Here is a 14,210-nt window from a genome sequence, read left to right on the forward strand (position 1 = left end):
GTTTACATGAAACAGACCTGCGTATAAAAAGGTGATGATTCGTGCAACTCAGTGCTTAAGTTGCAGAAAAAAAAAGCTATTCAGTAGTTTTAGACATTAACCTAAACTTAGAAAAGGACATTTTGCAAAAGACCATGACAACAATCATCATCTCCATTCATTCCTTAAGGGATTAGCAAAAGACTGTAGTTCTCAGATTATGATCTTAAAGTTTTACAAATTCTTTCTGTAAAATGCACTGAACTATGCCAATAGATAAACTTAAATAATCTACTACCATACAATCCAGAGAGGTATTTGTCCACTTGCTTAGACAGTGTATTGATGTAAATACAAATAATCTTACCGGGCAGAAAACTGAACAAGTGCATACTGAAGAGCCTGTCTGATTTCCAGAAGAAATGATTCATCATCGCTTAGTGTGTAATACCAATACTGCACGTAGTCTCTCAGGGAAAACTGGATTACCTGAAATTGGATAGGAAAACATAAAGATGAAGCAATGAACAAAAGACAACAAAATATGAAATAGCTTTCTGTGCCTGATAATGCAATAGCAGTCTTCTTAAAAGGTTAACATAGTGAACCATGCTCTCCTACCACTATGAAATTAGGAGTCAAACAATAAAACTCCCATACTGAAACCTCTTCTTCATACTGGTTCGCATGCATTCATTGCCTCTATGCTGAGAAACTATAATATACAGAAAAGACGCAAATACTGCCCAATATCCTGCCCCATCCTCAATGTTTTTTCACTTACCACTCTCAAATATTACATTTCTCAACTGCTATTTATCTCTCAACTACTTAGATATTACATAGTCAATACTTGCAAAAATAGAAATAGGTTAAACAGTCCTGGTTAGAACTTACCTGTTGCAAAGGCTCATCAATTATATTTGCACCTGTCAGTCTTCTGTCAATCTTAATAGGCCTGGCTTCACGTTTCATTTCTTCTATGCACTTGAAAGAAATTAGGAAATATAACTTGGCAGGTTTTAGCTATAATTAAAAATCACCTCCACTGCTTATGATATATGTCTACTTCCAGTAATGACCTCATGCAACATTTTCCCCACTATTATACTTTACAGTAGATAAAATACAACATCATAAAATTACTTGAATTGGAAGGGACCATTAAAGATCATCTAGTCCAACCCCCTTGTCACAAGCAAGAACATCTTCAACTAGTTCGGTTGTTCACAGCCCAATCCATCCAACCTGACTGTGAATGCTGCAAGGGACAAGGCATCTACAAGCCCTCTGGGCAACAGTGTCATCTGTATTTTTCACTGTATAAATAATAGTGAGGAACCAACCTGAAAACCTACTTCTTGCCTCCTGTGAAGAAGCAAGTTTGCTAAAATACTAGATCAGAAGGAAATAAAACTCAAACAGTTATAAAAGGAGGGAGAGGGGGACATGACATGGGTAAGACCCCAGTTCCGTACTTATGAACTTCCTGTGCAACCTCAGGCAGGTAATTGTTCAGTTGTTTGTTGTTTTTCTCTCTGTTTACTCTACATGCTGGAAGAGAAATCACTATTTCATACCATTGCTAATTCACAGACGAACCTTTAAAAAGTAACTGATGATGGGGTAAAAAATTATTTTATAGAAGGATTTGCAACTCAGAGCAGTTAACTCCAAGAATGACTTCATCAGAGCTGACTTTTGGCAAGTGACACGCTGAAAAAGAACACCCTTTACCAACGCTTCTGAGTGGACTAATACAGTGTACTTCTACACACTTCAGATGAAATCTGCAATAAACCCCTTTATTTTCACAGAAATAAGAACCCAACAACCTACACTACTGTTCAAAAAACCATCATTTTAATCTTTGATCTAGGGAGAAAGTTATGACAGAAACATAGAAGAACCTCCTGGCACTAAATCCTGTTCTGTAACTTAAGAACCTAGTACATTCTACGTAATTTCCATCCACAAATTTTGTGTTCTGAACTACAACTGATTTCTTTAATATCAAGCATTTAAACATTCATCTTGGCCTAAAAATTCCTCAAAGAACAAAACCCCCTCAAAACAATCAATAAAACTCTGATTTGCTTTAGCAAGAAGAGCTTCTTTTACAAAACCTATCATCAAATTACTTCTCACAATATCACATTAAAGTGCATTCAGTTTGTACTTGGTTCATGGACGAAGTATAATCTATACACTAGCCACTTGAATATTCATTGTTCAAGACCACTTAAGTCCACAGCAGTCTTAAACATGAAAATAATTTCAAGCTGAAAATATTACTTTCCAATAAAGATATACGTTAACAGAAATTTAATACAAAAATAGTAAAATGGAATCCCAAACAAACCACACATTTGGTTTGGGTTAGGACTCATCTCTTCTTGCACTGCTACTGCAAAGCTCAGGTAAACTAGCTAATGCTATTTTAATACAGTGGCAAAAAAGGAAATGCAAAACACTACTGTAGAAGACACACAGATTTTCGTTGGAAAACAACCTCAAACAGCGTTTTGTAAGCCAGCTTGAAATAAACAGCTTTGCACTACAAGACTTAAACCCAGAGAATAGTCAAGACAGGTCAGTTGAGAAAAGTGACGTGTCAATAATCCACACTCAAATCCAAAATCAAACTACTGAAATTGGATTACGCAAAAAAAACCAACCCTACAATGTTTTATTCTTTCATAAAGCAACCAGAGCATACGTATGTACTGAGCTCAAAAAAGTTACATTAACATAAAAGTTTCAGTGATGCAGAAGAAATTTAAAGCACAGAAAAACTTGCAAATATGCTCTCAAAACATGAGACATAAGCAACACTCCACAGTCCATAAAATATAAGCACTGAAGTCTATACAGCACCAAGAAGCCTAGTTCCCTAAAATGAGGTTACATTAATGGAACAGAATCATTAGTTCTCTGCGGGCTCTTTTTCTTAAACTTTTTTTCTTTTTCTTAAACTTTTTTTTTTTTTCATTTGGACCAGTGACATTACTTTATGGTTTAGAATATACTTAAGATTCAGATTTACCTCAACAGATTCAAAGATTTAAGTGAAACGGCCACTTACCAACTGAGCTATGAACCAGTCACAAAAAAAAAAAATTCTGTGATTAGACAACATACTGCTGAATCACAAAATAACCTTCTATATGCTACTAGTAAGAAAGTTGAATATCTCCCCCCCTTTCACAGACAACATGAAGTATAGTAACCTGACAGCTAAGAAAGGGCAGGATGTTTCAGTCAAAACAGTTATGAAATTAAATATAGCAACCTTTGGGTTAGTGTTTTCTCTATCCTGGTAAGTGCAAACTGATCAGGCCAAGATGTACCTAAACATCTGAGCTGCCAAGATTTATTAGTTCATAAAGCAGGAATTCCTAGAAATTCTACCTCTTGGCTATTAAGAACTTATTCTGTACTAAACAGATGCAGATTTACCCAATTAGGAACCCTGAATTTAGGTCCATCAACCAAAATTATGGTCTTAAGAACTGAGAGAAAAAGAGTTGAAAAGGGGATCCTACTGCTGCTCCACATTTATCTGTGCATTTCCAGGATTTTCGCTTGGTCTTAAAAATAGCCAAAGATAACTTCTACATCCCTGAAGTACTGTAAATGTAGATTTTTATTAGTTTAACCTTCTTAGTTAGGCAAGTAACTTTCTGACCACAAACAATCAAAAAAAAAATCAAAACTGGAGAGACTACAGATCCAGTGATGGAAGAATCCTAAATAGTCATAACAATCTTGCAAGAAAAAGCACAAAAATAGAGGAGCTATCACTCCTGCCAAAAAACTGAATACACACAAGTAGTCTAGAAAGGAATGGTTTAGTAATTCCCTCACAGGTAACAATAACCACTTACATCTTACTAATTTCTCATAATGAACTCGGAAACAATGCTTAAAAGAAACTTTCCATAAATACCTAAAAAACTTGTACTTCAGAAAGGAAAGATCTTGAATTTCACTTGTACATTGCAAGTGACTCAAAACATAAAAGCAGGTTCTTCTACCTTCAGAAACAAGTATAATTCTTAGATTAAAATACATTATTAGTGTCAATTCTCATCTTCAAAGTTATAAAATCTGATCTAGAAGTTAAGACAAGTAAACTCTTCTTACCTTGGGGATTCCAACTGATGTACAAGGAAGAAACGAATGTTCACACTGCTCAAGGTATTTTTCCGAGTTGCTTTTTCCAAATAAAAGAGTAACCACAAAACCCCTGAAACAGAAAAAGGAAGACCAGCTAGAACAACAGTCATCTCTCCTGCCCCCACCACTGAAAATATTTCACAGTAAGTTATAGATGACAATATATGACAATTCTCACTGTTTACGTTCCTAATACAGTGCTCTTTCACAGTGTAGTGTGCCGCTCAAATTAAGTGACACAACACTCAGTATGAAGCTTTCCAGTCCTGTATTATATTATCAGTCTTGACATACTCTTATCAAACAGCAGATCTATATAGCAGTCTACACTACACAGTCTGCTGCATGAGAGGAACCTGTGATGGCATACTACCTATGCTCACAAATACTGGTACACAGAAAGATGGGTACACGTGTAAGCTGCTCTGGTTGTATTTATACAAAGACTCTTTCACTTCAACACTATGAACAAATAAACTCTTTTGAGATACATTTAAGCCACTGCATTGTGGCATAAGCCACAAAAACACAGACCAGGAAGAAACTATGTAGTAAGTATAGTAAGTAACAACTGGTTGTATATGTTTAAACAAGAAGTAAGAAAATTTTCAACTGGGAACATATTTTAAGCTGCAAAGAAAAAAAACCAAAAACCAAACAACACAAAAACAAAACCACAGTACTCCTGCCAGGATGCATAAGAACAGAGTAAAGGAAAAAGCCTAGAAGATAACTCAAGTTAAACACGAGGTGTTGGGTATTTCTGGGGCTGTACATTTCGTGGGGTGTTCATTATTTTTGGGTTTTTTTGTTGTTCTGTTTTTAATTAATTCAGCATATAAAATCTAAATAAATGCACTCCTGGATCATTTACTTTAAAAGAATGTTAGATCAGAATCATTATCTTCTTCCCTCACAATTTTACAGTGATATTTAAATTATGACTTATATTTAAGCAGGACAACAGTTAATTTCATTATTGTTTTCTTTATGATACAATGAAGGCATCAGGGAAAAAGCAATCATTACAAGAAGTTCAACCATGCTACAACAGCAATGACTTATTTACACCTTACGGACACTAGGGCACAAAAACGCAAAAAGCTGTTTTTACTAAGATAATAGATGAAAAGTCTGTGCCAATTACAGCATAATCAAAGTATGGAGCCTTTGAAAACTCAAGCATTAAAAAGAGTAAGTTACTGCTGCTCAGACTAGCCTTGGGATGGCTAACATGCATAGGATTTTTTACACAAATTTCACTGCATTCAATTTAAAGGCCAGCTGACCAACATTTGCGGCCACAGGAACTCACAAAGTTGCACCAGACTTGAAACGTGCCGAAGTAATACATTCTTTTAATACAGACTGCTGTTGATAAACAGTAGTCTTACTTAAACGATCCGAATAAAATTCCTAACCAAGGTAAAATATGCCATTTGAATGCTTTCATTCCCAGACTGGGAACTGTTCTTTTTCAGTACTCCAGAGGCTCAGTAATTCATAAGCAGGGAGGTGGTCATTTATACCTGAACAACTCCAGGGAAAAAAACCCCATTGCCACACACCAAAAAACCCACCAAAACCCAAACACCTCCCCCCCACAAACCCCACTACACAAAATTATTATTGGTAACTTGATAACGCAGAAGAAAATTACACTTGATACTCCGATTCACATCTAGCCCTCTTTATCTGCCAGGCCCATATACTTTTTACCTACGAGGACAAAAAAATAAAATCAGGTCTAATTGCTCTTCTGTTCCAGATACTTCCAGATAGCTTTAAATCATACCACCAATGGTGCTAGTAGCATCATAATTCAGTTCAAGGACAAAACCTGCTTAGAAAAATCTCAATATTAGTTTCACTATGCTTAGAAGTTAATTAATGTTTTCCTTGGTAATGTGCCTTATGAGGTTTTTTTAATTATTAAAAAGTTTGGGTTTTCTTTTTATCTACCACATTTCTATTAGAAACTTCGGTTGTCTTTTAAAGAAGACAGTATACCCAAAATGCCTTTTTTTTTTTTTTTTTTTTTTTTTTTGGTTTGCCTAAAATCAGTTTCAACTTCAAACATCAATTGGCAACTTGGGGTGGGTGGGTGGTGTGCATGGAAAAGGAGGGGAGAGGGGTTCTCTTATTCAAAAGGATTGAAGCCTTCAAAATAACTAGGTATGCATTATGCATCTGTTTCAAACATTATGACACTTCTAAAGCTAATGACTCATTCAAAAATACTAATATGCTACCAATATAGTTTAAATATATGCTCATCTTCCTAGATGCCTTTAAGTACTTTCATTTTTAAGCTAGAAATGCTAGGAGCTTCTACCTCTACAGCAGAAATTAATTCATTTCATTCTCTAATTTAAACTCTTGTGCGCATTAGAGAAGGATACGTAGCCTGACTAGTCAGCGTATCTGTTAGCTAACAGAAACTTCTAGTGTAAATGCTTAGCTAATTCATCAAAAGGATATTCAATACAGTAAATGAGAAATCATTTTAGTCTTTTCTCTAAATGAATAGAGCAGAAAAATGAAGAGATCATATTTTACTCAAATTTTTGTTAAGTTTTTCCAGAAATTATTGGAAGGCCAGCTTTTCACAAGGACAAATTAACAACAGAACAAAAGATGAAAGACAAATGGGGACTAGAGATTTATCATTCTCCCGCCAAAGCCTGAAAAGTAACAGCTGAACGTTTTGTGAGAAGTCAAAAAGCAGGTTCAGAACCAATCCCAATCTGGTCAGCAGTTAGAATCGTCAATGTAGGAGCCAGTCACATATATATGGATGTTATTAAGTATCAATACTTATTTTTTGACAACAGAACAAATTCCTTTAAATAGAAAAGCAACTGATGGTCCAGGAAATTTAAACTTTCACAACATCAGAAGCCTAAGGCTGTTGGCAGAGCCACAATTCATGTCACTTTTATTTTACTTCCTTAGGATTGAAAGAGCAAATGAGAGCGAGTAAGGTAAGAAACATTCATAGCACAAAGAAAAGGCACATGGTAAAAAACAGGCCCAGCATTCAAGATAAGGGGTTTACACCAATACTTGAAGCAGAGGCAGAAAACAGCTCATGAAGATTAATATCTTGTAATAGTCTTGGCTACACAGGTTAAAGAAACAGCATCTATTTCTTCCCTCCCGCTTTTGGTGGAAAAGAGTTCAGTTCCCTAAGCCATGAGTTACCAGATCCTGAATTGAAGAGGGATGTACTAAAAACAAAGAAAAGCTAACTTTATAAATCAGTCTTGAAACAGAACACAAGGAGAACTTTTGACTTAGAGCTTTTATTCATATACACAAATGGTTTCAGTATCCTTCCAAGCACACAAACAATAGTACAACTTAGTACAAGCTATCTGTGCAAACACACCAGTAATAGTAAATCAAAAAGAAATAATTAGATAGCACATAACAGAAGCGAAACAGTATAAACAGATTGATTATGTTGATACAGCTATGGCATCACGATTGTTTTCCTTCACAACTCACTGGCATATAATTTAAATGCTTGTGTCAATAGTAAGAATGCAACCAGCTAAGATTCAATGTTTTCTTTTTGAAACATCTTTCTTAGTTTGAACTACAAGATGGGACAGTAGTGGACTCCCGGCTTAGTGGAAGTCAGAACACTTTGATAGAAGCCAGTTTTTGAGCCAGTATAACAAGTTAGAAAACTGTATGACAAATTCGTAAGAACTCCAAATGTCAACATAAAGTTCTACCACAAATATCCGTGTCCAAAATTGTCATTTTGCTCCAGGTAAGGGTATGGTAATATTAAGAACACTACTATAATCACGAGCCAAAATTAGATTTTTATCTTCCAAATTTATATAAATGATGTTATGGTATATAAGTGCTAATCGTTAAGTGAAAACGTTACCTCATAACATTAATTTCTGTTTGATTCTAAGAGAAACACAACCTGTATTTTGTGTAATTTCAGGGGAATTAATTCAAAAAGAAAAAGCAGGCAAGAATAATTTAGATATAAAACTATCTGGCCTAGTTAGCACTCAGTTCTGTATGCTGAATATTATCACTTAAAGTAGGTGTGCGACTCTGAAAAAGATTAACAGTGGAGCCAGATCACAGCCTTAGCCAAGAAGATGTGTATGTTAAATTAATGAAGTAATAGCACTCTACTGGAAGGGCTGAGACTTCATATGTATCTACATAAGTAAACACATAATAGGGAGACGGACACAAATTTGACAGATACACTACCACAAGACTAATTTATCCTTTAAGAAGATCAGTCTTCACTAGCTACAAAAAAATAGCTACAAAGCTACAAAGCAGCAAAAGAATCACAGCAAAGAGATATCAGAGCTGACTTGAGAATGAGTGAGCTCAGGCACTAGAGGCAGTCTCACAGCAGCAAACTGCAGCTAACTTCAGACATACTTCGCAAGAGACTCCTTTGACTGTTAGCTTTGAAAAGCCAAGCCACTGAAATTGATCAAGAAGGAAGGATAAACTTTTAAGAAATTGTTATATTTCACATCATTTTCCATACTGCAAATACTCAGGAAGTGGTAATACAAAACAGTAAATGGATGAACTCTTGCCCTTTGGATGAACTCTGCCCTGGACAAACAGCAAAATATGCCAATCACACATTATCAACATATAACGAGACAAAAGCATTTATTTAAAACTTAGTTCTACTTTAACTAAATCCTTGCTCTAGCACACTGACTATTCTCATTTCTCAGAAATAGAATTCCAAGTTTAATTCAATGTGCTAAAACATCAGTTAACATCAGCTATTTGCTGCCTTCCTGTCTGTCTGTATAAAAGTATGAAATGCCTACAGCTGCTGATCTACTAGTTCAAGATGCAGCAGGATTTAGCATATTTTCCACACATTCAGGAAAATATTCACTCACTTTCCTCATGACTGAAGTATATGAAGTAGGAAAATGAGATTGTGATAAGGGGACATAATTACTTAGTAAGTACCTGGGATAAGAACTGACACGGTAATAGTAACTATGAACCGAAGTTAACATTGGTTTTATAGAAGTATGTGTCCTCTAACACCCATTATAAATAGCTACTTTTTGTTAACAAAAAAAAAAAAAAAGAAAAAGAAAAAAGATTTCTATTTTGCCTGGGCAAAGGTAGTATAAGCACTACTCAACAGCAAAAAAAAAAAAAAATTATAAAATTGAGGTTTTAAGGAAAAAAAAATTGCTCCTAAAGAGCTGCACAAATGTGGAAACATTAATTACACAAGTCATTTCAGATTTTCAGAGCAAGCTATTTGCTAATATACACATTAAAATTTTACTTCCATCGTAAATTATACAAAATACTAAGTAGTGTACTTACCCACCCACAAAGCAGAGGATATAAAATGCAAAGTAAAATATAGCAAAGGGTCCAAAAGTTACTAGAAAAAGCACAAGGCCAAGACTTCCCCATCCCCATATGGAAAGACTGGTCTGTAAACAAAAACACAAGGAAAAATAATAATTAGTATGATATTCATATAACTAAGTCTCCAAAGCAATATTTGCAGTTTCTACAAAGCTTTGTACATTTTAACTAAACATTAAATAAGTTTTGCTTGATGAAATAAAAATTACCTTTATTTTTTGAAAGCATACTGCTATCAAGTATACTGTGGGCTAGTAGGCCATTTTAGCCAACGTCAGAGGATTTTTTCTTTGAAATACTGCTACTCCTCTCTCATTTCAGAGCAACTATCACCCTTTAAAGTGTCATTTCTTTTACTTTTTTCCTCTTAGCTTTGTCATTTTTCTTTTACTCCTCTATTCTCATTTTGTGCACTTTTGTTTCTTGAGATGCCTTCCCCAAGGTGATGTTCTCCACTACTTCCAAGAAAAATGCAGGCTTTATAACAGAGCAGGAAGAAACGAATACAACCTTGTTTTACACAACTAAAGGTGTCATTTTCTGCAACAAAGCAACACTATCTCTTCCCTAGATCAAAACCGGTTTAAAGACCAAAAAACCATCCCTTTCTCCAGTCAAGTCACAAATGGGCCAACAGGTGGCACCAAATATTTGGTGCAAATTTACTTTTACTCTAAATAAAAGGGAGCGAAACTTAAGAAACTGATTAATGCAAAACCTTTTACCACAGAAATCAGGAGCATTCAAAGAATTCTTTGAAATATCTAAATACAATTCTGTTCTAAAATCCAGACATTTAATATACAAAGATCACATATTCCCAGATGAACATTTTCTCCATACAAGCTACGTGAGATCTAGCTTAGCAGGCAGGACTGATACTTTGACAGTGAGGGGGACGGGGGCTGGGAGGTCACAGACATACACGGGACAAAGGTGGTTTGAAAAGCCCATGGTGCAGCTGAAGTTGGCTGCAAGAGCATCTGTGAGGCTGATGGGATTTTGGGGCTGGTGCCTTGCAGAGCAAAGCAGGCAGCACTTCACCTGCACTGGCGGATTCACGAGAACTATGAAAGAAGCAGGTTATAGGCAAATAACCTGTAATGATATAGGTTACAGTATAAGTGTATTCATATGCACATACATATACATACACACTTTATCTATATAGATAGATAGAAGTATGTATGTACATATACATACACATATATGGAGGGTAATTAAAAAGCAAGGGAAAGCCTGACTGTAATGAGCTACAATAGTTTTGAACCTTCACAATGCTGCAATGCAGTCAACAAGGATTATATAAATTAAATTCAATCTAGTCTCTAGTTCAATATGGAAAACATGTTTCAGCCAAGTCCCAAGAGTGTGAAACCAATGATGTCAAGTATTTATAGACCACCAAAACTGTTCCAGCTCTAAAGTTCTCAAGTTTTCTTTTTTTGTTGTCTAATTTACGCCTTTCCTACTAGTAATCAAATGACACCCTGACGGGAACTCAGACAATTGCTATGTCAACAAGTAACACTAAGAAAGTATTTAAATAAACTCGTCTTGCAGTTTGACATTTAGAAAACAAGCAGGGATTGAACACCGTATTTGCAGAGAGACCTTTTTTAGCTTTTAATATGGAGGGCAGGGGAAGCTTACCTACAGGTCTTATGTCTCTAAAGGGACTATTATTTAGATTTCATCTGTCCATCTTAGGCATCGGATTCAGAAAAATGAGCTTCCTCACAAAAAGTTTTTAAAATCCTACAGAAAATGAAAAGTAACGTAAAATAAGGCTCCCACATAAAGCAGCATTGTTTCTTTTGCGAGAGCAAGATATCAGACTGCCCAAAAGCAAAATCAAAGCTCTAAGGAGAAACAGTTTCATAGATGTAAACTGTAATCAGAATAATGTAATTCTTCCTAGCTTATTACAAGTTTAATGGAACACTGAGATGAAACTATTTTCTTCCTAGTTAAAGTTTCTTAGTAAAAGATGGAGAAGCTTTTTTCCTTGGCATTTGAGGCTGGAAAAAATGACAGTTGTCTACATACTTATATGTTTTAATTAGACATGCTGCCAATTAAAAAACTGGATTGCAAGTTATTCAATTCTTTTTAAGCGGAAAAAGTGCTATATTAGGTGATATTAACTGTACAATCCACACAGCTAAAATGCTGAAGGATCAGAGCTACAATAAATAAAAAAAAAATCTTGGCCACAGCTGAGTAGACGATTTTGTTGACTCATAGTAAGTAAATGCAGTAGATAAACTGCTTGGAGGGTGCAGAGGAGAGAAAGAGAAGGAAAAACCACAAAATTTAAAAAAACTTGACAAGTAAAAAAGACATGAGCTCTCATTAAACATCTACATTTCACTAGACAAAGAAGATTTGTCATATTCATGCCCTCACAAATACATTTTAGAACTTCTGCAGAGCACTACAAGTAACAGGAAGATAGGCACACAGAAGATAGCATTTAACTGTGGTCTTTTTTTGTCAAAAAAAATCAGTGTGCTTAATGGCATTTTTTAAAAAAGTTTAAGTTCTAAATATAGGATAAGCATTCTAAATGACTGAACAAAACTGAATTGAACTAGAGAGCAGGATGCATATTCAGAGTTGGATGAATGCATAATTAACAAAGAAAGTTCTATAATTCCAATAAATAAAACCATGACCTTTTGTCCTATGCTCTGCTTTTACAGTTTAGCATATGGCTACAGAGATTCAAATCTCATTTGGTATTTTAATAGGATTTCTTAAAACTCACACAACTTGGTACACTGCAGTAAGGACAACAGATACTGGCCCAATTCTTGTATACTTTAGATGAGTGGTTTATAGTCTCAGGGATTTAGAGACATTCAAAAGGGATCTAATCATCAGCATAGTTCCCTTCAGGCTGACTGTAAATAAAATTTCCCCTAACTTTACACTTCTTAAAGGGACTTTGGCAATGTATCTCCCAGACAAAAATTAAAACTTTGTTTAAAGTTCCTTTAACACATCAGAATCAACTATCAAAAAAAGAAAGTCCAAACGTTACAGAAATACGACTATGCAGCTGGTAGTATGGAACTAGCTCAGGTAATCAAATCAAACTCCGCTACTTCCAACTTCTTTCCAAAGTTTTAATTATAATGTAAATTTTTTAGAAGATTCCCGGTTTTACTGAAGCTCTGTCTAGCCTAACTAGAGGGTGAATGCTTGTCACTCTTGACAGAAAGAACAAGCCAGTCTTCAGAAGAGATCATATAATGCCAGCACTTTAGCAAACTAAACTGCAATTGAAGGGCTGCCTCCAAGTCCAAACAGCACACTGAAGAGCCTCATGAGGTGAAAGGAGACACACTAAGGTGAACAGTCACATGAGCTTGACTCAGCTGTTACAGATAACAAGACTACCACCTCTCAATGGCACCTGTTTTCTTTTTTTGGGGGGGGGTGTCTTACAGATATAGCATCCAACAGGCCCCCACCACTTCTGAAGATTGGCATTTGTGACTGTTTTCAATTTAATGGTCAACAGAACAACTTCAACATTGAAAGAACTGTCATCTAGAAATAAAAACATGCTGCTTTGCTTACAAGTCTTTCACTTTTTATATATCCAATTACATTTTCCCATTAATATTTTTAAAATGACAGTAGGTGACCTGTCCTAACCAGACATTGATAAACAAACTATTCTTTGCCATTTGGGTAGTTTAAACTCTTTCATTTTTTTTAACATGATGTTTTGCTGAATGTATTTAATGCCACCTCTGGGCTCACTTTAAAAAGTCAAGGATTGCATATACAGTACATGTCAAGTTTAATTTTGTTAATTCTACACATCTGCATTTTAACTTGACTTCCATTTGGAGTGTAAATGGAACGTGGTCATGTATAAACCTTTCTATAACTAAGGTGAGTGTCAGTTTTGTCAAGTGATTAAACACATTCTTTGAGGATTCAAATTACTGTCTTCATTAGCATGACAAGTAAAATTGCAAAGCTGTATCAACTGGATTGCCAATTTCATCTGTGATGAAACTGTTATGTTACAGTACTAGGAGAAATATTTAACAATTGTGAAATAAACCATTGGTATCTTTGTTGTTACATTCTCATATCTGCCAAAGTTAAAGCAATCAAGAGAAAGACAAGACAAGAGGGGTTCTGAATAGAGTTCTGCATACTCTCATTTCCTAGGATCTCTAAAGATCCCTTTTTAACTTCTTCCTTCTTATGCTTTTGCACTTTTCCTTCCTTAGCCCAAAAAGGGCAAGGCAAAGCAAAACTCTGAGCTCCATTCCCATTTCAGACTATGTAAAAATAATTGCAGTGAATCTACAGAACAATTCACTGCAGTCCTCACAAGAACACTCTTGGAATATTTGTAAAGGAATTTTATATACTCTATTTTGTTTTCACTGTTCCAAGTTTAATTTATTTTTTTCCCAAAAGTAAGCTTAAAATATTGAAGTATATAACTATACAATAATCTTTTAAACAAAAAAAAAAATTACACAATTAATGTTAAGAAGTTAGGCCAATGAAGTTTCTGCTGGATAAGTGCCATATTCCTGCTGATGTCTCCTGGTTACAGAGGCTAGAAACTCTCCTCTCCTCTGCTAAGCAAGAGTCCACCTGTCCGCTCTCTA

The 14,210-nt window shown here is 35.2% G+C and overlaps 1 protein-coding gene across 8 annotated transcripts in view; it reads right to left on the reverse strand.

Moving 5' to 3' along the window:
- The window catches only part of SNX13 (sorting nexin 13), a 67,573-nt gene that overhangs the window by 37,110 nt on the left and 16,253 nt on the right, over window positions 1–14,210 (reverse strand). For all 8 annotated transcript variants that reach the window (XR_008731795.1, XR_008731794.1, XM_055707706.1 and 5 more), the window contains exons 2-5: window positions 9,517–9,629; window positions 4,126–4,228; window positions 877–966; window positions 347–468 (exon numbers count right to left, since the gene is read on the reverse strand). Coding sequence is in view for 6 of the 8 variants with exons in the window: in XM_055707706.1 (XP_055563681.1) it covers window positions 347–468; window positions 877–966; window positions 4,126–4,228; window positions 9,517–9,629 (428 nt within the window). In the remaining 2 variants the exon portion in view is untranslated. The remainder of the gene's footprint in view (window positions 1–346; window positions 469–876; window positions 967–4,125; window positions 4,229–9,516; window positions 9,630–14,210) is intronic.

Source organism: Falco cherrug, chromosome 4, assembly GCF_023634085.1.
Source record: "Falco cherrug isolate bFalChe1 chromosome 4, bFalChe1.pri, whole genome shotgun sequence".
Taxonomy (NCBI): Eukaryota; Metazoa; Chordata; class Aves; order Falconiformes; family Falconidae; genus Falco; species Falco cherrug.